The sequence below is a fragment of the Magnolia sinica genome, chromosome 1 (genome assembly GCF_029962835.1).
Source record: "Magnolia sinica isolate HGM2019 chromosome 1, MsV1, whole genome shotgun sequence".
NCBI lineage: Eukaryota > Viridiplantae > Streptophyta > Magnoliopsida > Magnoliales > Magnoliaceae > Magnolia > Magnolia sinica.
The window spans coordinates 124,703,959-124,731,736 of NC_080573.1; the positions used below are offsets into that span (position 1 = coordinate 124,703,959).

Below are 27,778 nucleotides of genomic sequence, written 5' to 3' on the forward strand. Positions count from 1 at the left end.
GTGGGCCTCACATGTACAGTTTATTGAGTCAAACAGTGAGTCAAACAGAAATTTGATGGCCAGACATTGTATATTTCCTTGTGTGCTTGACACATTTGAACATTTGTCTTTTACATTACCTTTGAAATGTTATTTTGCTACGTGGCCAACAGGACAGACAATTCAATAAAGAATCATTGGAACAGCTCTGTGAAAAAGAAGTTGGATTCATACATGGCATCAGGTTTACTTGCACAGTTCCAAGGACTGCCTCATGTGGAAAACTCAAGCCAATGCATGCCATCTTCTTCTGAGAGGAAACAACATAACAATGGAGAATGTAGTTTCAAAGATGGGGCAGAAATTGAAGAATCATCAGAATGCAGTCAAGGTTCTGGTTCTGTTGGTTTCTCTCAATCTCATTGTGAAGTAGCTCCTGCTATTCCTGTACAGGTGCAGGAAGAGTTTAAAATGAGAGAAGAAGCTATTAAAAAAACAGTAAAAAGTTCTCATTCTTTGTGTTCCAAACAATGTTATACTCCAGAAGAAGGCACATTCACGGTACCAGAAATACCTTCTAGTGTGGGCATGCCAGTAAACACGTCTGAGCAGAGTTTGTTACATACGGCTAGAAACTCTGACAGCAATGCTCGTCAACTGTGCTCACATGAATTGGTGGAGGTAATGCAGGACTCATCAAGGTTACTGGAAGCATCGATGCATTATACTTCATGTGTTGTAGAAAACCATGGAACAAAATCTATTCTTGTACAGGGCTCTGTAGAATCTCATGCTCCTATGGGGAATATAGTTGTTGGTCCTGAGGAACCAGTGGATGAAGTATTGCCATGTGAAGATGATTGTGGTAGTAACAAGCTTTTAGATGCAGCGATTCATGGAAGCTTCTCTTTGGGAAATCCTATGGAAGGTGCAAATATCATTGACTTGGATGGCTATGCAGGTTCATCATTCTCTGAAACAGCCATGAGTTCAGCTTTATGTTCATTAATTTGTCAATCTGATATTCAAGACTCTGAAGTGGCCAGGAATTTAGCTTCATGTTCAAATCTGTATTATCCTCCAACTTCGTCTGATATATCTGAGGCCCCATGCTATCAAAATTATCCGGGGCCCCATGCTGAGGTTACTGATGATTTGAATAAAACACAAGGGTTGGGGCTTGTTACATGTCCTGATGGTTTTTTCTGTTCGAACAGCTCTTTTGAGTTGGTCAATGTTGGTGATAGGGATAAGCGTTGCATGCATGTGGAGGCAGATCAGAAAACGGAGGCTCCAAACACAAGAACCATGGAAATGTTTGGTCCCGTAATGATAGATCACACTGGATGCCTTATCGGCATGGATGGTAGTACAACAGTTCCTAATGAACACTTCGGTTCAGAATCTCTATTTTATGATCCTCCTCGTTTTCCAAGCTTGGAGATTCCATTTGTCAGCTGTGATCTCGTATCATCTGGCGGAGAGGCATATAGTCCCCTAGGGATTCGACAATTGATGCTGTCCAGTTCTCCTCCATATGGTGGCTTATGGGATTCACCTTCTCACAATGACAGTCCTGATGCTATTCTGAAGAGTGCTGCCAAGAGCTTCCAGTGTACTCCTTCCATTTTAAAGAAACGGCCGCGGGAACTATTGTCGCCTGTGCAAGAAAGGAAGAGTGACAAGAAACCGGGAAGGGAAATGAATCATGGGTTATTTTGTGCATCTTCCAGTCCAAATAGAAGTTATTATCCTTGCCCAGATGTTATATTTGATGAGCCTGGGGCTTGTTTGTCTACTACTGAGGGGTCTTTCCTTTCTGCATCTCACCTGAAAAGGAAATCCCTGGCTTCCCCCATTGACAAGGAAAATCTTGATCATGCTTCTAAAGACAAAAAAGATGAAACTGTGGTTCTAGATTGCGAGGACAGGAAAGAGCAAGGTGATGCAACTAAGACTGATGAGGATATTACAGCCCAAACAGTGAGTTTCTTTCCTTTTATTTTTAGCATGTGGTACTGTGAGGTTTAGCTGACAATTTCAACACAAAGGAAGAGTGGTTTAAAACTCTGTTTCATAAATCACACTGCAGTCATATTCACAAAAGCAGGCTGTTCTGCTGCATTAAAAGCCTTGAATTTCATATCTTATTATTTTGTATTATGGGAAGTCTCCAACTCCAATTTTTTTGGATATTCTTTTAAGCTTCTTGGAACTAGTGTTTGATGCTTTACTTTGTATCATTGAACTAATTTTCTGTAGGAGGTTAATCATACATTGGAAAAATAAAGAAATTATAGGATCAAAGACCCAAGGCTATGCACAGTATGCATCGGTTGTGAATGACAATTGGGGCCCATGGTTTGATGGTGATCTAAGCGGCTGTTCTCCTTGATTGGACAATCTTAGCCTCTTGATTTGTGGCCTACAAATAGATGGCTAAGAAGAGAAATACAGAAAACTTAATAAACTGAAAAATTCACCATGATTGGATCTTCCAATCTGGTTGATTTTTGGGACATGGTCCATCGTGGGACACAGCAGGCCAACAGTCTGGATTACTGGACCATGAGCCTCAACTGTTAGAATTGAGATCTACATACATTGTGGAAAGCCCTGGTTTGGTATCATATAATTCCTCAGGAAAAAATAAATAAATATAGCATCTACAACATTATGGTAGCCAGTAACTGTTACACCTTCCTCTTTCAACCCTCAACCACTGGAATCCACTTAGCCAGAGTTTATTTGACACTGCAGGCCAATGGTCTGGGTCACTGAACCACGGGCCCACTTGTCAGAATTGAAAACTGGGTATAGTGTGGAAAGCCTTAGGTATGAGTATCATGTAATTCCTCAGAAAAAAATTTATAGCATCTCTAACTCTGTAGTAACTTCATGCCTTCACATTGCAAACATCATCCACTGGAATTCACCGAGCTAGAGTCATACAAATGAATGCCCTCATATATGTAATGAGCTATTGACAAGCTTGATTTGTGTAGTTGTTCTAAACTTTTTTAAAATGGAAAAGTATGCCAATTCTCCTCTTCCCTCGTGATTATTAATGTGAACGAGATTCAATGAAGTCACAAGAGTTCACTAACATGGCTTCTCTTCCATCTTTAACGAGGATCTTGTTCTAGTGTTGGCTCTTGACATTGTTAAAATTTTCCATGTGCATAGGTAAGCAAACGATATGACAGATCATTTGGATAACATGGAACTACAGGCGCAATTTTGTTATGCATCGTGTTCTCCTACCATTTCTTTGTATTTTGTTTTCTCTCGTGACAAGGGATTTTATTGTTGTTAGGAAAACAATTGAGATATGCACGAGCAATTCAATGTCTTAGCATAAGCTATGTTTTCCTTGTCTCTTTGCATTAGTGAAAATCTTGGTGTTCCTTGTGTAGTCATCGAGATTGACTTTCATTTAAGGGAACATAAGCTCTTGTAATGCATTAGTGAAAATTCTGGTGTTCCTGGTATTCTCTAATGTTTACACATCACAATCAATCATTAGAACTAGAAATCAGAAAAAAGGCATAAATATGACTTTTTCAATTAAAAAAAAGGCCCTTGAAGCTTCTATTAGTTCCAATCACTTCAATCTACAGTTTTAATCTTAAAAACTATAGTAACTGTAACGCCCCGACTTTTCAGGACCCGAGTATATGACTCGTTTCCCAAAAACCCGAGCGTTAACCTTAAAGGATGGTCAAATTCGAGTATATATATATGTATGTGTGTGTGTATATATATATATATATATTCTTTCATCAGAGTAAGTAGATGAGCGTAGAATGGACAAGTAAACAAAAAAGGGAAAATTTCAAATTTCATTTAGAATATACAAGAGGTTGCCCATAATGACTTATACAAACCAATGTCTCCAAAATTAACAAATACAAGAATTACATGATCCAATACATGAGAAATAGTAGAATGCAAGTAAATTTGAGCCGTAAGACCCCTCAGCTTCTCAAGGTAGATACAGTCATGCAACCCTGACACTTGAACCTAGCTCCTCATCAGCCCGAACCTGAAAATCACTTAAGCCACCTGTGCTACCTGTATGGTTATATTTATTTGATAGATGAGTGGCCAACTCAGTGTGAATTCTCCTCAAGATTACACACCGCCGCATTAGGTAAGCATAGTTATAAAGCAAAGCGTACAAAACAATACACGATGCAGGTCTTATTAGATGCATGGATGCGTGAAATATGCAATCATCGCCCCGGGAATGCTCATCCGTGCGGACAGTGGGCTCGTCACCCATGCAATCATCGACCTGGGAAAATCATCCAGTCGGACAAATACGTACATCACGTACGATAGCAGTAGATGCTGGTCTGTGTCATGTATGCATGATTAGCCAAACCATTATTAGTCCAATTACAACCAGCCAATTCAAATAAGCTCAAGGTCACTACGGGGGCTTGTCACCAGTGTAGGCCGACGGCTCGGGCATAGGTCCCATACCACCATTCCCGGCTCATGAGACTACTATCTTAGGATGTGTAATGGAAAACCAACGACTAGTGGCCAATCATATTACAGTATATGGGCTTACCATCGCATGGTTGCACTAGATAAAACATTGAACCCATATAGGAAAAATACCAAACAAAGCCACGTAGGACCAATATCAAAACAAGCCACATAGGGCAATTATCAAAATAAGCCACGTAGGGTGTGTATCAAAACCATGCGATAAAAGACCATCCTTGAAAACTACTTAGACACAACAACCTCGGATGGTAGGCCCACATCAATGATCCATCTAGACCACTGCTCAATAACCACTAGATCGAAGGTCCATTGCAATCACCATCAATCGAGTTACATCCCAAGTATGAGTGTACATTTATAAATGGGGGTTTCCCGCTAATGTACCAGTCTAAGTTCTATACGCAATCCACAAGTATGAACAAATATACAGGATGAACATTAAGCATGTAATATAGCAATTCAATTTCCACCAGCTAACACATGTGATTATAAAGGGAGATATCAATTATAAATTAAAATACAAAGTATAACTTAAGCTAATGGGAAGATGGAAAGCTCAAGGGGAAGAATCATCACCTTATACTTAAATCGCTAATTGACGTTGCTAGGAAGCGCGTGTATCCTCAGAGTTGAGTCCTACCATGGATTGTGAAGTTGTACATGAGATCAATGTTCTACCAAGTGTCTATGGTCAAGATTTATATGACCTAGGGTTTGGATTACTTTTAGGGTTTTACTATAGAATTAGGGCCTTATCCTAGGGTTTAGTTCTAATCTTAGATTCTAGGATTTGGATCCTAAATTATTTTTAATGTTATTATTACCATTAATACTGTGCAACGGGTCAAATAATATTCATGATGGGAGTATTAATCCATCAATATTAATAATGGTGGTTCATAAGTTCATCTCTAGATATACCAACATTATCTAATCTTCTTATAATGACTAACATTCTATTAAACAATACAAGTAATAGCAACAGAATATTTACCAATGATAATATAATAAGGGTTACTACTAAAAGTTAAGTATTACACTAATTTCATAAAGGAAATGATAAATACTTTCCAATGCTATTAGTTATAACTATCAATAACGAACCTAGCCACGATAATAGTTACCATGACCTACCATGAATCATGAAATTCTATAATTAGCCCGAACGTAACACCACTATCTATGTTTAGGGTGCTGTCTTAAGGTTTAGATTACTTGGGTCTAGGATTTTATCCTAGATGTTAGGTCTAGGCCAGGTTTTAGGGTTTGAACCCTAGTTGGTGTGAAATTAGTGTTAATTTAGTAATTATAAAGTATTTATTAACCTTAGTGTTATAATCCATTTTAGCTAATGTAGCAAAAACATTTGTTATGATGGTATTGGATAGTGTGATCCATTAACGAGGATAACATCTGGGAATGGTACATAAATATTAACACCTATCGTCTAATGGTTGAAATTTGTTTATAATAACTAATACGAGCTCACCTAACCCGCTAATGGCTAAACATGCTTAATAATCACAATAGCTATAGTAACGCTAATTATAATAAATCAAGTGATTGACTTTGGGAGAGAAAATTGGCTTACATCTGTCGACTTTGTAGCTCGACTTGACACATCTGAGTTGACCCAACTCCACATGCAGCTCGACCGAGTTTGAACCGAGTCGACTCAGTTCCAGTTGAGTCAACTCGATTTCCACTCACTCTTGGCTTCTCTTCTTCTCTCTCTTCTTCCTTTCTCTCTTTCCTGCTTCCCTACTTCCTTTCTCTCATGCTGGAACGCCCACTAGGTCTCTAACTCGAGCCAGCTGACTCGACAGCGAGTCAGCTCCCCCTCACCTAACTCCACTCTCTCCTTCTTCTCGTTCTCTTCTCCTCCATCTTTCTTTCTCCCTGTTTTTTTTTTTTTTTTTCTTTTTCTTCCCTTTTCTTTTGCTGGGACTCTAGCAAGGACTGGAGGTGACCCACACTAAGCTCAACTCGGCTGGTTGACCCAGTAACTCAGCCGGTCACCTCAGTGACTCGGTTGGGCCGAGTTCGGTGCAACACACACCCAACACACCCTCTCAAACTCTCTATCTATTTCTTCTTCTATTCCTTCCTCCCTCTTCCATTCCTTTCGTCCCAGCTATAGCCAAAATTTGTTGGCAAAAGATCGCAGCTGAGTCGGTTCTTTGCCAAGGAAGATGAAGTGGCAACAATGGCAGATTCACACCCTTTGCATCACCTTCAGATCTGACTGTTGTGGATGGTGTAGGTAGGCCCAGGGGAGCTTGGAGGATGGGAGGAAAGGAGCTTGGTGCCGTTTTAGGTGGTGGGTTCGGATGGAGAAAGCAACGGTCGGTTTCTCTTTGGGTTTTCGTAGGAGCTGGGAGAGAGTCATTTTCACTCCTTATGGCCAAAACCTAGCTCTCAGAGCCGTTGGATGAAAACCAGATGGTGGGGATTTAGCTTGCTCGAAACCGTCTTCAAATACGGTGGGCGAAAACTGAAACTGGTCACTGTTTCGTTTGGAACGCCCCAAGCAAATGGACGGCTGAGATATCGTCTGCTTGGACGATCCAGATCAAGCCAGATGCCCTTCACGTGGATCGCCAACCTGTCACGCGGAGACAGGTTTCCTCTTTTGGAAATAATGTGTTTGTAGGATCGGGTTGCACCGAGAAGTGTGTGCATACACACGAGTTCCAGGGTGCAAGGTTAGATGAGATTTGGTCAGAGGGACCGTCCAAACCAGATGGACGGTTTGGATCATCATCACAGCTAGTGTAGGTGGGCCACCTACCAAAGAAATGGACATTTGTCCGTTTGTTGGCGAAAGAGAAGAGAGAGAGGTTCTCTCCTTTTGTGGAAAATGCGGGTCAGACCCGTGTTGACCATGCTAGGTCGTCCAGTGCACTGCGGGTGCTTCGGTACCGGTGTACATGCATGCCAATGTGGGGCCCATGGTGATGTTTGTGGGAAATCCACTCCGTCCATTCCCTTTAAAGGTCCCACTAAAGGCCTCTGACCGAAGATCGGTCAGATCCAAAGCCTAGGTGGGCCCTACGACTCACTTCGGGTCTCGTTTATGGATTTCCAGCTGATTTGTTGGTCGGATCAGTCTGAAATTGATTGAGTGGTTAAAATGGTCCGAGGGGTCGTGTGTGAGGCTCTTATAATGCATACTAATCGTATACTAATATTAATATAAAATTTATAACTATCATTGTTTTATCTTAATAAAAATTACATTAATTAACAAGTAAGGATGAAATTTGTTATATATAATTTACGTTATCTTAGATTGTTAATATATTTAATTTATATGAATATCAGTGAGAAAGAACGAAGGTTAATATGTATTATTTGGGTGTTATTTGTACAATTGTATACGTCTTAAGTTTTAAATTTTATATATAATGTTAGAGCGTTTGAAATGTGTCATTTATCATACCTATATATGTAAGATGTGGGTTACTCATTGTGCATCATTTAGTTGCATACCCTCATGTTAGGGTTACTTGCAGTTACATTAAGGTGAGTTACAACTCATGAACCTCTAATTACTAAATCATGATTTGTTGAGCGTTCCAACACTCCAATGATTGGATTGACTATTATTTAATTATCAACAACCTTTGAGATCCTAAGGAATGTCTAGGCATGATCAGGGAGTTGGATGTGAAACTAAACAACTTGATCTGTGCTTTTAAATGATGGATCGCCCTATGAGACGTTGTAACCATGGTGAATGGTGGATTTCATGATTCAGGGTTGTTTGTCCGTAATTCGGTTAGATTCGTCCATCAGTGGAGTTGGGTTTAGACTAAGATGAACGTGAATGTTTACTTAAGCCCGGCTTGTGTTTATGCTAAGTTTGGTTATACAGTAACACCCAAGTACTGGAAAGTAAGGGGTGTTACAGTAACAGTGGTCAAAATTTGTTGTAAAATGATTTAGGAGAGTTTTTGGAATGAGAGAAGTGAAAAATGATGAGAAAAATAAATTTAAATAGAAAAAAAGTGGTCGTTTTTCGACAGCGGTAACGGTTGTTATGCCCCGTAATGGCCTTTACGATTGTCATAACGACTAATACGGTCCCAAAAAACCAACTGCCCCGTTTTATCTTTGTATCACGTAACGGTCATGGTCGTTACCTGTACATATCGACATTTACAGGCGTATTGTAACAGATATGGAACACCTTGTTTCCCCATGTTTCCCAGAAGTGCGATAAATTACCCGATACAAACGATATATCTTGTGCGATAACCGATATGTATCTATATCCCAAGGGTGCGATACATAACGAGATACTGATATTTCGAACACTGGTTGGGTATAGAAATTGTTGTTTGACTCTACACCTGTTAAGAAACCTAGTATGTTGTCGTCGTCATCATCATTATGAGTGACGATCCACGGCCACCACACTAGTTATATGGGGTTAGGTTTATGAATCCTATTTTGTCAATCATATTTGAAAGATGATATCATGATTGCTAGGCAGAAGTTTTTCAACTGGTAGCCCAAATAGCATCAACCCTACTCCTTTACCCATACTTGGGATTGGCTGGTGCTTCGTTTCTAGGTGGAGTTCATAATAACAACCATGATAAAGACAATAATCCATTAATTCCCCTTCAATACGTTAATTGCCTTTCTTGGAAGCTCGAATGATCCTTTCCATTTGAAAGATGCATACTTTGCTGATTTAGGAGTTAATGGCATCTTCAAGAATGGATCTCTAATGAGCTGAAAAGATTTACAGAAATGGTGAAAGAAACTCATACTCATTTAGTAAATACATCATGAACAATTATCCTTTCATTCTGACAATAGTGTTTTTTAGGAAAACCCAAACTCAAGCTGAAGATCAAATGGCCAAAAATGTGTGAGAGATCACCACTGCCTTCTCACCGGTAGCTTTTCGATGTTACAAAATCATTTCATAGCTTGAGGGTAGTATTAAAGTTATAAATTCGTCATTTTTATATTTATGGGAGCGTGTGATAGCATCTCATTTTTCAAGGGTATTTTAGTCATCTCATGGACATTTTGCACTTAAAATCATTAATATCGTTAGACCTTTAGTTGGTTGATTTTAACAAATTGAGTGATGCAAACCTAGTGATGGAAATCAAATTAGAAACCAAAGATTCAGAAATTTACCCCTTTTGTTGATCAATGTGAACTCTATAAGTCACATATAGATCCAATCTATCCAATGTTCAACAAGTAGACATGAAAATATAAAAGAAAGGATAACTATGTAGAATTGCTCCACACAAAACTCACTGTCATTGGACTGATAGAACTCTAAAGGCATTGCACCGATAGTCTTGAATCCCATCACAGGAAACAAAGTCCAACCCTTAGGCTTATATATTGCTACATACAATCTCTAGGATTTTCTTGTTTATTTGTCATTGGCCCCTTGTAGTGGCCTTTTCCTTCTCAAACTAACTATAAAAGAAGTGTTCCATATAAATAAACAAAAAATCTGCAATGAAAGAACCCAAAACTAATTCAAACTTCGTGTATATCAGCCAGTTGAGGCTTTGTACACAACTGCATGGTCTGGATATGCTATATGGTTTATGTACAACCCTTAACATGTGTATTGTTGTGTGGCTTTAGGTTGCTGCACTTAGAGCTGTCAATGGGCCGGGCGTGGAGTAGGTCTTGGCCCGGATTTTGAACTGTTTGGGGCTAGGCCTCTTCAAAATTCTGATTTTTCAGGTCCAAGCCCAGCCCATTGACACCCTTAGCTTCACTGTTGAGCAACTGGTTGATTTTAAAGCCTAAAATACCATCCTATACACAGTCGTATGGAGATTGGTGTCCTGTAACAGTACAAGAACTCCAAAAGATGCTTTAAGGTTATTTATAAAGGCTGTGAAGACTATTGATGGGGACATCATGCACACGCGCACACCCCCCACCCTATGATGTACTCAAGGAGGAGGAAGGCCCCACTATCGATCTGGATCGACGACGACATATATGGAGGACCTCTTAGTTAGGGGGCCGTGCTATGGAGCATTGGAGTGGACCCGATCATCATAGGGATTCCACCATTGGATCTCATGATCGTGGCTCACTACCCTAGATGATCAAGGATTTTGAGTTTTGGTTATTATTGTTATTAGAAACATCATGAACGGTTTTGATTGCGTTGATTAGTTGTTATTTTTGTTACTTCGTCTCTAAATAATAGTATACGCACATGGCGTGGCTTTTGGGGTTTAGGGTTTTCTTATAAATAGGCAACCCCATGTAAGTTTTTTTTCATTGAAGCTTATGAATAAAATTCTGCGTTTTTTCCTATCTATCCCTCTGAGTTGAAGAAGCTAATTGAGTGCGAAACCCTCCCTTCCTTGAAGGGCTAACTACCGTGGTGTGAAGCCACGACTATCCCGAATCTTCCCCATCTCTTCCACCCCACATCTACCATCTTCCACAGCCCTCCCATCTTCAAATCCACCCCTTTTTGTGCCCAAGTTCTCCACTACAGCAGATTTTCAGATTTTGGCCCACCAGAGGGGCTGAAACTTCAGCGGAGCACTACGTACACACCGGAAGGCGGATCGTCACGAAACTTGGTGTGAGAGTGGGCCTCCCCTGGCTGAGCACACCCAAGGAGTCCTTTTTCAGTTTCATGGGCCCATACACGTGTGGCCAGACAGCCACGCACGTGCGTCCAGGTGGGCCTGTTGTCCACATGCAGGATTCTTCTCAGGTTCTTCTCTCTCCTCTATTCCTCTCCTCTCTCGCCTTAAATCCCAAGCTCTAACCCTAGAAAATCTCAGATCCTAAGTATTTCCAACTTTTGCAAACCCTAGGTTTTCCCCTATTTGAAACAAGGTGAATCTCTTGAATTGGGGAACAGTCCTTTGCAGGATTGGATGAATCTACACTCCATTGGGCATTGTTTGGTTTATAATTCTACTTGATCTAGCCCTAAACGTGTGTAGGCTTGGACCCCCGTAGATTCCCCTTGTTGAATGTCTGAATGTATGTGGGATGTGATTATTTTTTTGTGATTGTTTATAAATTGGTATGATCTAAAGCTTGAAATCTTGCACAGTCTTACAGTCCAACCAGTTAACTATTTGGGCCATCTGATTGGATTTGTGTGCCCTACAGTCCAATCGGATGCCAAGCTGGCTGCATATTTTAATCTGATCGCAAATGGCATCTGCCCCTTGAGCTCCTAGTGTAGACATGCTTGATGTGTGGTAGACATGGTTGATGTGAGCCCTGGATCCACTCTTACTGAGTCTCATATGTTAATCTTATACAATAAATGCCATAGTTGGACCTACAAGATTTCCTCAAAGAAGTGATGGTGAATGATTTCACCATCTTAGCTAGTTGTTATTAAATTTATAACGGTCCCCAAATTTGCATATGTTAACATATAATTTGTAGTTTTTTTTTTTTAAAAACTATGAAATCACCAAGTCTAATTTTGGAGTGCTAGGTTGTGCATACGACACTAGCTATTTGAACATCTTGGATGGATTTTATGGGCACTTTCAATGTATAGAAAACAAACAGTTGACAACTTAGGGTACAAACAAGTTTTAATTTTTTTGGAAGGATAATGGGCTAAACTCCATAAAGAAATCAACTTAAGTAGCAACAGAAAGGAGGCCTATGGCCAGGTGAAAATAACATCAAGAGAAGGGCCAAGAATCCCTAAATACAAATATTTTATCTTCTACCCCTTCCATAAACAATCCTTCATGGTTCAAACACAGGATACAATATCAAAATGCCACCTCTAGGATGCTTTGGATCATATTAAAAAAATGTCAGCTTCAACAATGAGCTGCCCATCACGGTTCCAACATGGAGTATAATCATTGTTTGAAGTATCCCCGATATTATTTGTATCTCTATCTTGGTAACAAACACTGGTAGTATCAGAAATTCCGGGTATTGGCGATGTATCACCAAGTATTGCCAATGTATCAATAACTCCAATATTTTTTATGGTGTAAATTTCAGGCGTCGACTGTATTGCCAATGTATTGATATCGCCAATGTATCGCCAATATTTTTGACTGCGTAAATTCCAGGTGTTGTTTCTATCACCAGTGTATTAGTGATACTTTGATAATATCACCAATGTATTACTATCGCCAAAAATCTGTTTATTAAAAAAATTACATTTCAAAACTTCTATGGCCGCATTGTTGTATGCAATATTCAATTTGTCGACAATAATATCAATAATGTTGCGATATTATTGGTATTTCAACATGGGCGATAACGAGAATATGATCTTTTTTTCCTTTTCAGTTGTCAACGATTTCTTGGTGAAATATCGTGTTGTCAATATTATGAAATATTGATGGATGAGGTTGGATGGTTGGATGAATGGATGGTTGGACTGATTTCTTACGAAAACACATGCTTTTAGGCCCCCATTAAATGGAAACTTATTGTGTATGCATCCTTTTTGCAATTTTTTTATTCTCAAATATGCAAATATGTGTATTTTAGCATCTCCTAAAGTTTCACTGAAAAATTCTACCATTTTCCCCAATGTTGCTCCACATTTCTGTTATTGGCGATATCGATAATGTTTTTGTATCCCTGGCTAGCGAAACTTGTAGTGATACTGATACTTTGAACACTGCTTATAATAGAAATGCAACATTCTGGATGCTTGGGAAGATATCTAAAGGAGAAAAACTTTGATACTTTGGCAGAGTGTGATGGATGATACACAGGCACTTAGAAATTGCATATGTGGCATACAAATCAAATTAAGTTTTCCATTTTAAATGTATCATTAAGCAAAAATAAAATAAAATCTTATTTGATAAACTGGCTATTGGATTGGTGGGCATTAATTGGATGGTTATAAATGAAAATTTTCCAATGGTCCTATTTCAACAAAAAAGCTTTCATGAATGGATAGGATTGTTCAACCAGTCTGATTTTGGGACTGTGACTTGGCAACAGCAGATTCCATAGTTTCATCGGTTTAATTTGAGTTAATGTTTGCCACGTCACAGTCCCAAAATCTAAAGGAGGAAAACTTTGATACTTTGGCAGAGTGTGATGGATGATACATAGACACTTAGAAATTGCATATGTGGCATACAAATCAAATTAACTTTTCCATTTTAAATGTATCATTAAGCAAAAAAAAAAAAGCTTATTTGATAAACCGGCTATTGGATTGGTGGGCATTAATTGGATGGTTTTAAATGAAAATTTTCCAATGGTCCTATTTCAACAAAAAAGCTTTCATGAATGGATAGGATTGTTCAACCAGTCTGATTTTGGGACTGTGACTTGGCAACAGCAGATTCCATAGTTTCATCGGTTTAATTTGATTTAATGTTTGCCACGTGTACAGTTTCTAAGTGCCTACTTATCAAGCATCATACATTGTCTCAATATCATATAAATACCCTATCCAACATGGTATTCAAAACGTTAACGGTGGTGCACATTATGCGATATGGGGCCGTAATGCCCGATTTGAAAAGAATAGCCCCTAACAGGCCTGTAACTGACTGTAACGGGACTGAAACTTGTTCTTAAAAAATAAATAAATTCAATCGTCACAGGGCCATAATGGCCGTTATGACCCGTATTGTAACAGCTGTAAGTCTGGCTGTCACAGCAACTATTACCGTTATTGAATACCTTGCTATCTAAAAGGATCTTGTTCTTTCCATTCTTTGTTGTGTTTCCACTTTTTGAAGTATTTCAAAATTTCCTTTTTATTTTTATTACCTATTTAGCTTTTGCCTTTGAACTTTTGCATGGTATACCAATAGTTGAAACCAATGTTTTAAATATCGTTATCGCTTAATGTATCGCACCCTTGGGATATGGATACATATCGGTTATCGCATGGGATATATCGGTCGTATCGCGTAATGTATCGCTGTTGTTGGGAAACATAGGAACATTGGGAAATTGGTGGAATTTTTCAATGAAACTTCAGGGATTGCTGAAAAAGACATCAATACACACTTAGAAATCAAAACATTACAAAAAAATATAAAAAAAATCACATTAGGGGTTTCCTTTGCATGGGGTCCTAATACATGCGCTGTACAATTGAACTGATGCAAGTATATTAAAAGTCTATTCATATAATTTATGAACATAAGAAGACACGTATGGAAACACAAGCAATTCATTCAAAAACAAAAGAAGAATCCTTAGATCAAATTACATAACAAGCAATTCATTCAAAAACAAAAGAAGAATCCTTAGATCAAATTACATACATGTTTGATTTTGTGTTTGGATACAAAGATTGCAATTGATTTGCGAGAAATTGAGAAATTTCAATTTTTTCCAATTTTCTGCAACTTGACCCATCTCCTTAAATATCAAAATCAAAGCTCTCAATCCATGATTTGTCATGGAAAACATGAAGAATCATAGATTTGTAACCATTTGACATTGATTTAATGTGATTTACAACAAAAAATGGATCGGAAATCGAAAATGTTCACCAAATCGAATAGGTGGGATATATTGGCACTACCTATATGTTTCGTATCGCACAGGTGGGATACAAGATATATCGTGGGATATATCAGCCAATATCGGTTATATTTAAAACACTGGTTGAAACTTTAGGATGCTGCAGTAAATATCACACTTTGTGAGGCTTTGGAACTTGTATAAAAGATCTTGCTATTTCCCATTCTCTTGTTCAATTTCCACTTCTTCTTCTTCTTCTTTTTTTCTTCTCTTGAGGCATTTCGAAGATTTTCTTTTTTTCTTTCTTTATTCTTTTCATTTTTTGCTTTTCCCTTTGAACTTTGTAAGGGTAATAGTAGCATCTTAATTTGGCGTTTTCATATTACCTTTGGCATCAGTCTCATGTCCAGTTAAGATATTATTGACCACCCAATGCCTGATAGAGTGCCCTTTATTAGTGCCCACCTTGATTGCTTCATCACTCCTATCTCCTGCTTCTATTAAATTCGTATGTTGGTTGTTTTGTGTTTCTTCCTGAAAAACATCTTGGTTCTATTCCTTTTGTTATGAAGCAAATGTATTATTATCTTTGTCACTTGCACGTTAGAGTTTCTGTTCTTGACTTCATTACATTTGCATTTAATATTGTCATATTTTTCAGATGCAGCAGCCTACTGGAGTCCTTGTTGAACATAATTTGAATGATCTGATATTTTTTTCCCCTCCTCGAGATGGATATCTTATGAACAGACCCTTGACTACTGGTGCTACGACTCCAGGAATTCAACTTCACAAAAGCTTGGAGATCACATCAAACCACGCTGATGATAAAGGCCAATCTCAATCTTCATTGGGCGATCCATGTTTCTCAGACCTTATTTACCCCAGTGTCTGTGAAACGAAGCATGACCAGCGTTTAGTCCGAAAACCGCTGCAGGTCACAATTGAAAAGCCTGGCATATCCGGCAATGCTGATATTGAAAACTTTACAATGTAAGAGTCATGCTTTACCTTTTAACCTTAGGCATTTGTTACTTCTTTTATATGAACTTCTTGGCATGACCAAGATCATGTTGTCATTCAGATCTCAGAAATTATGATGTCCTGGTGGATCATTATGTGAATAATGTCCTGATTTTCCTAGTTTGTATAAGTGGGGCCCATGATTAGGTGATTCCAGTCATTGATCTGATGGGCCAATCGTAGCTGGGGTATGGCAAAAAATTCTCCTAAGTTGAAAGATCCTAACCTTGTGATCAGTTGCTTACAAATAGACAGTTAAAAATAATAAAGCAACTGTCCAGGAAAAAGCCCATGTATTGAATGGCTAAGATCTTTCCAATATGGAAGATTTTAGGGGCATCTACCATCCATGGTGGGCCTGTTTGGTCAATGGTCTGACCCCAACCATGGTCCCTTTTGTACAAACAGCGTGTATCAGGACACTTCGGTTTTGCAATTTTTTCTTGCCACATGTTCTGATTCTGTTCTTAGAATGCTTGTTCTCAATTTTGTTAAGAATCATCTAAGTTATGATATTTGTGAACTTTCTATGAGATCTGAGCTCAATATATGTGTCAAATTTTTTACAATATTGTTGTCATGTGGGACAAGTTGTTAGACATCTAAATGACTCATCTGAGTGAAGCTTACTTGTACTTCGAGTTAGAATCAGGTTTCGTTATTTGTTGAACTAGAGGGAAAGCTGCCTGTCTTTAACAAGGCATGTTTGGCCTGGTTCAATGCATTTCTTTAACAAGAAAGCTAAGTTGTAAGTTGCAACAATGTTTTGTTATTGTAGTGCAGTTTGCATATTTCTATAGTTTGTGCATGGGTGCACATGCACGTGTGATGATTGGGCGTGTGGTATAGAGTGACATGGTTCTATTGAGCGGGGAACTTCTCTTTCTTGTTTCTTAACATATATGTCTATCTTCCTAGTGTGATCCTTCACAGCTAATTTTGACAATTCCTCCATTTGTTTTTATTTTCACTTAACTGTATAATACATATTTTTTCTTAAATATTAGCATCTGCCAGATTGCTGAGTAGTTGAATTTCCATTTTATCTTGAGCTAGAGTTTACATTATTAATATTGGAAACACATCCATTTAGCGTAATGGAAATTGTACTTGGCAAACAACAATGGACTTACCCTAAATAGCCCATGATGATAATGATGAAACAACAGTGGACTTAAATAATATTGAAATTTTAGAACCAATGTTCTTAAAATCGTTATCGTATCGCAAATTATAGTAGGAGTTGAACCGTATTGAGTCACGAATGGTACTATAAATTTGTAAGATTATTATTATTATTTTTTTAAAGATAAAAAAACATTTGGATAAAAACACTTATCAACCATCCATTTTCAATCAATATGCGCCAAGAAAAGCAATTCATATTATGATTATCAATTGGGAATATGTATATGGTATGCATATCTTGTCTTTTTCCTTGTTTTTTCTATTTCAATAAATTTACCGTTGATGAATAAGAAGAGAAGGAGAACTTGAGAAGAGAGAATCGTATCTTCTCCCTCCCCTTAATGATGTATTAATAGAGAAAATTAAGAGAAGTATATTTACAATAGAAGACTTTAAAAGATGAAAAGCATACTAGAGTTCTAATCCTAATCTATGTCTAACTCTAATCCTAAATACGAACGATACTCCTCATCTGTATACACTGTAGGTGTACACAGATCTGTGTAAACCAACACTCCCTCTCATGTTGGTGCATGGATATCATTCATGCTGACTGCCAAGCTTGATATTGATAGTCTTGAGGCTAATTTCTCCCAAATGAAATGATAGTCGACTTCAATGTGCTTTGTGTGTTCATGGAAGACCGGGTTAGATGCAATATGTATGGTTGCTTGATTATCGCAGTTTAGTGGAATTGAAGAAGTCGTTGTGAATCCCATATCTTGAAGAATGTCTTTTACCCATAGTAACTCACACGCTGCATGAGCCATTGCCCGATATTTGGTTTCAGTGGAGAAGCGAGCAACAATTGATTGTTTTTTGCTTTTCCAAATAACTAGATTTTCCTTGACAAATGTGCACTACCCGAAACTAGAGCGCCGATTAGAGGAGCCAACCCAATCAACATCTCAAAAACCACGTATATTTAGATGATCATGATTTAAATAGAGAATACTACGACCAGGTGCAACTTTCAAAAACCGAAGAATTTAATAGATTGCTTCGAGATGACTATGACAAGGTCATTTCATAAGTTGACTTACAATTCCAATCGTATAAGAGATGTCAGGACGAGTAAAGATGAGATAAATTAGTCGACCCACTAGTCGATGGTACATGCCAGGATTATTAATTTCATTTGATTGTCTCTCATGTAACTTACGATTTACTTCAGTAGGTATTTTGATAGGACGAGGACCGAGTAAACCGGCTTTAGAGAGAAGATCTATCATGTACTTACATTACGATAAAAAGATTTTTCGTTTTGAGTGAGTCACTTCAATTCTAAGGAAGTACTTTAGCAGCCCTAAATCCTTCATTTGAAATGACAAGGCCAAGAATCTCTTAACATTGTCTATCTCAGTTGTGCTTGTGCCAGTTAGAATGATATCATCAACATATATGATTATGTTGCCAAGTTATGCAAACCAAGTTTGAGGCAACTATGTTGAGGCTATACAAAGCTTTTGCAAAGACGACAAACTTTGCCAATCTTCCCCTTAGGCTAAAAACTAGGAGAAAGGGCCATATATATTTTTTTGTGAAGATCGCCATGAAGAAACGTGTTTTTGACATTCAATTGATGTAGGGGCCCATTACCATTTACGGTGATGACAAGAGAATGCAGACAAAGTTTAATTTTGCCATCGGGGGAAAAGTTTCAACATTATCTTCTTTATACTTTTGAGTGAAGCCGTTAACAACCAAATGTGCTTGATATCTGTTTATTGATCCATCAACATTGTATTTAGCGGTGAATAAATTGTAAAAAAAAGTATTTAATGGTGAATGCCCATTTGCACCCGACAATATGTTTGTTTGGTGGAAGAGTGACTAACTCCCAAGTGTGCTATTTTTCAAGGGCAAACATCTCTTCTACCATCATTGCTTTCCATTTAGGGTCACTCGGGGCATTTGCAATCTTGGTTGGGATAGATACAAATGATATAGATGAAAGACATGACTGGTAAGAAGGAGAGAGATATTTATATGAGACATAGTTACCAATGTGATGATGTGTACAAGACTGAGTTCCTTTACACAGAGCAACTGGGAGATCCACTTGTTCTGGTTCCAACATTGAAGAGTATAGAAGATATAGAAGATTTCTCTAATAATTTTTTTCTTTTGTACCTTTCTTGAGTGTAGAATCAAATTGGAAAAAAAGAGCCATTTTGACTCCGTTGATAGAATAAAAAATATCTTGATGTCTTTGTTTTGGGTTTTGAATATCAAAATCCCCAAATCTCCTCTCTCTCAAAAGAGAAGAGTTTGGATGTTTTTAATTAGGGAGGGCCTTTTGCTTGTCTTATAAGCAAAAGGGTAGAGAAGAAGAAAAGAATTAAATAAAGAAATGCAAAATTTTGAGTTTAAAGAAAATTTGGGTCCATTTAAGCAATCTAGGCTTTAAAAAACTATGATTATCGTGTGACTTGTTACAATAATTGTACAATTTGATATGATTCAGACGATTCATGTCGATTTTCAATTTGAGGTTGCAATTTGCATCATATATGTATACGATCAGTGTTCCAAATATTGACGATATTATTAATAATGTCATCGATATTATCAGTATCACCAAGTCAACAATACCAAAATTGCTGGAAGTTTAAAAATTTTCAAATATCGTCAATATTTTCGATAATATGGGTTATATGTGGCGATATTTTGAGAAGAATCTGTTATAAAAGTTCCAGTTCCTTGGTAACCGCGGTACCATCAATAATATCTTCGATACCAATGATAATATCCCCGATATCAAGGGAACACTTATATATAGGCAAAATTGACAGAAAAACTGGAAAATTTTCAAAAACCTAAAATCTTCATTTTTATTTTTTTTTGTTTTGGAATTTTTGTTCTTTAGGTGATTTCAACCCCTCTTAGTTTTTATTGAATCAAAGTTTGGATTTGTGGAGCAATCTCAACTCGAAACAAAGATGGCTCAGAATTCTAAGGTGATGAAAACTCCATAGAAACTTCACATTTTTTTTTTTCAAATGGTAGCATGGATTGCAATGGAAATCCATGTCTATGCATGATTCTCATGCACTAACATGAATTTGTGGGGAAAATATTAACATTTAAGAGAAAAATGGGGGGAATTAGGGAAATCCTAATTTTCCCATTTTTGTATTGCAACGTCTTTCATTGTTAATTAATACGAAAATTTTCTATATTAATGAGTGTTGGCTGATCTACTTTTTGGCTACAAATTTAATATATTTATTTTACAATGATTTTTTCAATAAAACATGGTTAGGGAAACTTATTATGTATAATTGTTTTTTTTTTTTTTTTGCAACATTTTGATTCCTACATGTGCAAACATGTGTCTTTTAACTTCTCCTGAAGTTTTTCTGAAAAAATTCACCTTTTTCCTAACGTTTCCTAATGAATATTCTCCTTAGACAGTGATATTTTTCCAAGTATTGGCAGTAATGTCAGCGATACCGATACATGTTCCATATTCCTGGTCATCGATACATGTAATGATACCGATACTTGGAACATTATATATGATAGAATTCAAATCGCACAATTTTGACAACATTGTTTAGGACTAACTTGTTTGAGCATGTAGTTGTCCTCAAGCTAAAAATTAGGAATTTGATATAGGTTGTTGACAGTTTTGAATATTGGTCATGATATGGCCATATCTTAACTGTATTGGTCACCCTCATTACTTAATATAGGGTGAACTAGTGTAGGTTTTACAAAATGGGTGTATCAACACCTCTCACCTGCACTATGTTAGTGCATCTAGGGTTATCAACAGGTCGGGTCTTATAGTCATAGATTTATTTGTATGGAAATCGCCGATACGGCCGTATTGTATTGGTATCAGCATGATACAAAAAAAAATAAAATTGACCTATATCGGTGAGTGTTGGCTGCATCGGGCCATATTGGTACCAATATTTGGTAATTGTATTGGTCAAAGCCGATACGGGTATAAAAGTCCCCAAAATTGGGTATATCTTAATTGTATTGGTCACCCTTATTACTTAATATAAGGCGAACTTGTGTAGGTTTCACAAAATGGGTGTATCGACACCTTTCACTTGCACTATATTGGTGCATCTAGGGCTATCAACAGGTTGGGTCTTATAGTCAAAGACTTAAATATCCATATGGAAATCGCCAATACGGCCGTATTGTATCGGTATCAGCCTGGTACAAAAAAATTGACCTGTATCAGTGAGTATCGGCTGCATCGGGCCGTATTGGGACCGATATTTGGAACCAGTATTGGTCAAAGCCGATACAGGTATAACCCCTCTTTCTGATGTCTCTCTACTTTGTCTCTTCTCTTTTGTTTGAAATCTCTTCACCAGGCGATCTAAGAGGGATTTTCGACAACATTTGCATTAATTTGGAGGATTAAAACAACCTGTTTCAAATGGATTAAAGAATCGAAGCCCTTGGAGCCGGTTTTGAAAAAATCGAAAAAGCTAAGAAATCAAAATTTGTTGTTTATTCTTATTGAAATCTATTGGATTCATCATTGTAAGCCTAGATCTCTATCAAATCATACTACATCTACACTGGATTTGATAGGAGATTTGGTTTTTTTTTTTTTTTTGGTCTGATAGGGGTAATTTCACTCGAATTTCTGGATTTTTCATATTTTTTTTCTTTGTTCAAATGCAACCAAAACTCATGCTTGGGGGGCATTTTCCATCAGATCTACACCATATTTGATTATCAACTGGTTTTTTTTTTTTTTTGAAGGAAATCGAAGCTAGGGACCCGATTTGTGGAAAATCGAGGATAAGTATTTTTTTAGGTGATTGGTGAGTTTTTATTAAGATAAGTATTTTTTAAAGATCATTAAATTTAAGGTAACTGGTAAGTACTAAGTATTTCTACACTTACACATTCTCCAATTAAGCACATAGTTGACAATTGACACCATCGAACTTGTGCTTAAAATAACTCCTCTAGTAGTTAATACTTAATAGTCCAATAGTTAATATTGAATCATATTAGGCTATTAGCAATATATGATATCAATTTCTGACATATATCAACAATTTATACAAAAAATAAAATAAAATCAACACCATACCTTACAATAGTTTAACCTGTCATGACAATATTCTTATCAAAGAATGGTCTAATACACAATTGAATACATGGTCAAAACACGTAAAAAGATAGATTCTTAGATATCTCACTTTTTCTTATTCTTTTAATATTTTTCTGTATTTTTGTGTTAAATTTTTTTTGATTGATATGGGCCGATGCAACCCTAATACTGAAACACAATGCCGTATTGTACCATTTTTTTCGCCGGACTGATACGCCTGCCTATACCAACATTCAGAAACATGCTTATAGTAGCCATACCCGTACCCAAGCTAACTAGGTTTGGATCTTGCCGGGTCTAGGGCTTTTAAGATCCGGGTCTACTTCTTGAAGATCTGAACCCGGATCCGATTGGGTTTGTGTGCTCATCAGGTACCCATGAGTCTAGGTTTTGAATTGGGTTTGGGACAAATAAGAGCATTCATTTCGATAATTTATTTGGGAACACAATATATACAAATACAGTATATGCGATCAAGCCCACCCAATGGATGGATTAGATTGGCACGGGTCACTTTGATACGTGCATGGTGTGTAAACCGATCTCTTATACATGTGTTGGTTACGAAATCTCTATTCTTTTCTTTTTTCTTTTGCCAGAATCATCGATATATTTTAAATATATAATTGTACTATTAATCTAATTGGACTTGACCTAGACTTGACTAGCCCTACTTGACCCGACCGACTTTAATTGGTCCATCTCTTGGACCCGACTTGAACCTAACTAGCCCCAACTTTTAACTAGGTCTAAAAAGGTAGAGACGTGAACCCTTCCCCAATTTCTTTACAGGTCCAAAAGATGGGACCCAAACCCATTAAAATTGGGTTAGGTCTATCGGGTGCCTGTAGGTCGAGTACCCATCTAGGTGCATCAGCGATGCAACTATACGAGCCTTCTTTTTCATTTTTCCACATTTTCCACATCTTTTCTTCCCAATAAAGCAAGAGTTGTTGGAGATTAGGTTTGAACACATTGGTTCCTAAAAACAAAATCAAAAGCAGGAACTTCAGAGCGAATCGAAGGCTCAAAGTGGTCTTGGTCAGTTTAGGGGAAAAAAATAAAATAAAATCGGTAAACCATCACTTGTTTTTCCCTTCTTGTCCTTAATTCAAAATTTTCCCCTCAATTTCTTGAGGAAAGTTGCCCATCTAGCTTAGAAAGAAACATTTTTGCGATGAATCCCATGGATTTCACAAAATTTAAGTTGTTTTCAAATTGTTCAACAATATCTAAATTGAGCTGGCACTTGTTATCTATTTTTATTTTATTTTATTTATTATTTTTTTTAATTCTTAAAATTTCTTGAGGGAAATTGTTTATTTAGATTTAAGATATGCACTTGTGGGATGGATCCCATGGATCTCACAAATTTCGGGCCATTTATGGGTTGTTTATGTGTGCCCAAATCGGGCAACACTATTCATTCATTTTTTTAAAAAAATTGTTTAGAAGAAATGCTATTTTAACTTTCTATTTTTATATTTTAGTAGGTGAGTTTGAAGAGTTAGAGGAGTTGGAAGCCTTTGAGTGTTCAGTTGGAGTTGGGAGTTGTCGGTGGCAGTAAAGTGATTGGGAATGAGGATATTGGATGGTGGTATGGTAGTAGAGTGGATTCATCCCACTAATGAATATATCTAGTCTAAATAAGCAATTTCCCTCAAGAAGTTTTAAGATAATTAGTAAAAATAAATAAAATCGGATGGATATTTCTGGCCCAATTTGGGTAACACTTGAATGGCTAAAATATGGCCCATAATTTGTGAAAACTGTAGGATTCATTAACCAATGTTTCTTTCTGAGCTTGATGAAAATTTTCATCACAACAAATTTTGAGGAAAAAGAACAGATTGGATGAACAGCATACAGTATTATTAATTGGACGAACAGCAGACAATATTATTCCTAAGAACCTTATCTGTGAAAATCAGTAAAATAGGCTCCAACTGAACACAAATCAAGCATGATTTGGTAGATTGCTGTATTATGTTTAAATCTAACGAAAGGAAGAAGGTAAAATAAAAGAAGTGGTGTTTAACTAATTTTTCGATTTTCCCTAAAACAGACCAAAACCACTTTGTGCCTTTGATCTTGATTTTAGGCACCAATATGGTTGAATCTGATCTCCAACAACTCTTACAGTTTTTGGGAGAAAAGATGTGGAAAAAATAGAAAATATGAGAAAAGAAGAAGTCCCTTATTGCTGCATCCCTGATGCACTGATACTGTGCAGACTTAACTGTGTCAATATGCCCTGTACTGGCTGATGCAGGGATGTTATGGCCCACTTTTTAAACCTATGGAGGTTCACCCCTGTATTGTGAAACGGGGGTGACTGATACGGTTAGGATACATGTTGTATCATAAGTAACAAACATTCAAAACCATGGACTTGTGGCTTGTGGTTTGTGTCATCAGTATTCATTTGTGGAATTTTAATCTTTTGTATTGATACTAGAATATTGCATATTAGAAGTTTAGAGTTGTGGCTACCTAATACTTAAACACGCAGTTCGACAAACATTCTTACCAAAGAATGGCCCGTTGCACCATCAAATACGTCTAAAAAATAAAAATGAAAAATCATGATCCTCCCATTTTAAAAATATTATTAATGCTTTTATGGGATTTTTATTTTTATTTTTTTCTCTGGAAAAAGTTTCGACCATTATGTGCTGTATTGTTTTGTATCAGCCAACAAGCTGGAAGATATTGTGGCCGGTACCGATATTCAAAACCTTGTTGTTGTATTTGCATTTTTCCTTTACATTCTTTGCATAAGTGTTCCGCTGTTGCATATCAATGGTGCATGAGAGTGGTTATTTGTTGTTCATTTATGGTTGCTTTGTGACAGTTTCTCAGACACTCCTGGCATCAAAAGAGGGTTTGAATCTCCTTCAGCATGGAAGTCACCTTGGTTCATGAACTCTCTTCTTCCAGGACCAAGATTTGAAACAGACATAACTTTTGAGGTATTACATATTCATAGTAGTTTATTGCTCTGTATTTATGAGATATATTTGTCGATCTCTGGTCTTCCTTTTCTCTACAATTTATAAGATATATTTGCATTCATGAGTAGGCATGGGTATATGACATGCCATTTCCACACCTTTTAAGCAATTCATATATGGTTGATAGGGTGTTAACGAGGAGGAAGTATATGATCCCAGCTGAGAACATGTATTTTGTCCTTGAGCCTTGAATGTGTGCAAATAGGACCGATGGTTCGGTAGTCTAGATCATGGATATTATGGGCCACAGTGGATGGTTCTCAAAAGCTCCTCTGATGAAACATTCGAACACTTTGATCAGTGTCTTGCAAATCGATACTTAAGGAGAAAATACAGAAATGGTCCCTATTCAACAAAGGCCAAAGATGAGATGGCTAAGATATTCCAAATTGGGATTTTTTGGGGGGGAATCTCTATCCTTGTTGGGGTCCATCCGACCCATGTTCTGGATTGCTGAGCTAAGGACTTAGTCTCCACATGTACAAATCCAATGCTCGAGGAAACTGTGCATATCCTTAGCTTGAGGATCATAAAAATCCTCTAATATGGTGAGTGGAGGTACTAATTCCTTTTAACCATTAAAAAAAAGAAGAAAAAAAAGAAAAAAAGAAAAAAGAAAAGAAACATCAGTGTGGGCTTTCTTATGTTACTGCACCTTTGGGTTTTCATGCATGTGTATATTCTTCTTTGTTTCAAACAATATGTGGAGAGGCAGGCAGTCCTTGTTGACTGAAGTTCCCTGGCTCCCATTGGTGGAAGCATTAATACCCCTGCATATTAATGATATGGGTCCCATTGTATCCAACAATCGGAATCTGAAGATTTACATGACAATATGCGCACAAATCTTACTTTTGGCAACTACCAATTTAGTGAAGCTTTCTTGAATTTTGTAGAGAACTTTTGTTGAAAAATATGCCCACATAATAGGTTATAGCCTTGCCCCAGTGATTTAGTTAGCAAAAATTCCTATTTCAGGGGAGCTTTATGAAGCTGGTTTCTCCATCATCAATGTTATCATCATCAAAGCTTATCCCAACTAATTGGGGTCGGCTACATAAATCCTTTTCCAATCCAGTCTATCAAGGGCCGTGACTTCAGTTAGACCATAGGTCATCAAGTCTTTTCTTACCATCTCTACCCATGTCCTTTTGGCCATTTCCCTTGCCCTTTTAGACCCTTCAACTTGTACGAACTCACTCCTAACCAATGCAGTTCTTGGTCTCCGTTGCACATGACCAAACCATCCAAATCTACTTTCCCTCATCTTGTTGCCTATTCGTGCTGCTCCTAAGTTCCCTTGAATAAGTTCATTTCTAATTTTGTTTCTCCATGGCCATAAAAAAAACTCTTTCATGGTGTTTGATTGCGTAGAAAAGAAAGAAAGGAAAAGAAAATGCTAGTGTAATCATTACCTTTTCCAACACTACTCACCAGTGGATTCCAAAAGGAGGTGTATATTTAATTTGAAAATGGAAATCCTATATTCATTAGACAATGGTCTCCTTAAATCTTGTTCGAGAGAATTGTCATTTGATACCAAACAACAGAGAACTTGTTTTTTTTTTTTTTTTTTTTGAAATAGCAGATTACTGTGTGGAATCCTATATAGGTTAATAATTACCGTGCAGAATCCATTGTCTTCCCATGTCAAATAGCAGAAAACTTCAAATCAGGGTAAAATGTTCTCTTTTCCATGGATTCCACATAATCATACATGTCCTTAATTGCAACATAAGAAGCCCTGCCATCTGCAAGTGGAAAAGTCTTATTAGCATATGAATTTGCCCACGCAACTATTTAAAAGGAAAAAAAAAAAAAAAAAGCAGAAGAAAAGCTTGCATGTCTTTTTGTAACACAAGAAAAAAAAAAATGAAAAGCACATTAGATATTCACATTCTCATTTTTCAAAGTTCTGATATTCTTGGAAAAGTTTTATTGGCATATGAATTTGCCCACACAACTATTTAAAAGGAAAAAAAAAAAAAAAACCAGAAGAAAAGCTTTCATGTCTTTTTGTAACACAAGAAAACAAGAAAAGAAAGCACATTAGATATTCACATTCTCATTTATCAAAGTTCCGATATTCCTGAGTTGTTGTTGAATATATCCGCAGTTAAACCCTGGTAAACTTATTCAAGTGTGCAAGCAATAACTTTTTTTTGTAGGATATTTTTCCTTCTTTTTTTTTTTTTTCTTTTTTGTTTTTTTCTTTCCCTGACGATTTCTAGCAGGATATTGGCTATTTGTTCAGTCCTGGAGACAGAACCTACGATGCTATTGGGCTGATGAGACAGTTAAATGAGCATAGTGCTGCTGCATTGGCTGAGGCTCGGGAGGTTTTGGCAAGTGGATCTGACATAGCTGCTTCACAGGAAAATGAAAGAACACTTGGCAACCCACGTTTTCAAGAAGAGAACAATCACTTTGCAGACAATGAACTGGAAAATCTTATTCCTTTGCCACCTGGTGTCTTGGTATGATCTCTATGGACTTTTTTTTTTTC

The 27,778-nt window shown here is 37.2% G+C and overlaps 1 protein-coding gene across 3 annotated transcripts in view; it reads left to right on the top strand.

The window, feature by feature from the left end:
* The window catches only part of LOC131256921 (transcription factor MYB3R-1-like), a 76,881-nt gene that overhangs the window by 39,107 nt on the left and 9,996 nt on the right, over nucleotides 1-27,778 (top strand). For 2 of the 3 annotated variants that reach the window (XM_058258034.1, XM_058258027.1), the window contains exons 8-11: nucleotides 153-1,962; nucleotides 15,614-15,945; nucleotides 25,113-25,230; nucleotides 27,507-27,749. In XM_058258034.1, the coding sequence (XP_058114017.1) occupies nucleotides 153-1,962; nucleotides 15,614-15,945; nucleotides 25,113-25,230; nucleotides 27,507-27,749 (2,503 nt within the window). Of the gene's footprint in view, nucleotides 1-152; nucleotides 1,963-15,613; nucleotides 15,946-25,112; nucleotides 25,231-27,506; nucleotides 27,750-27,778 lie in introns of those variants that run through there. The other variant, XM_058258040.1, reaches the window with a different exon arrangement.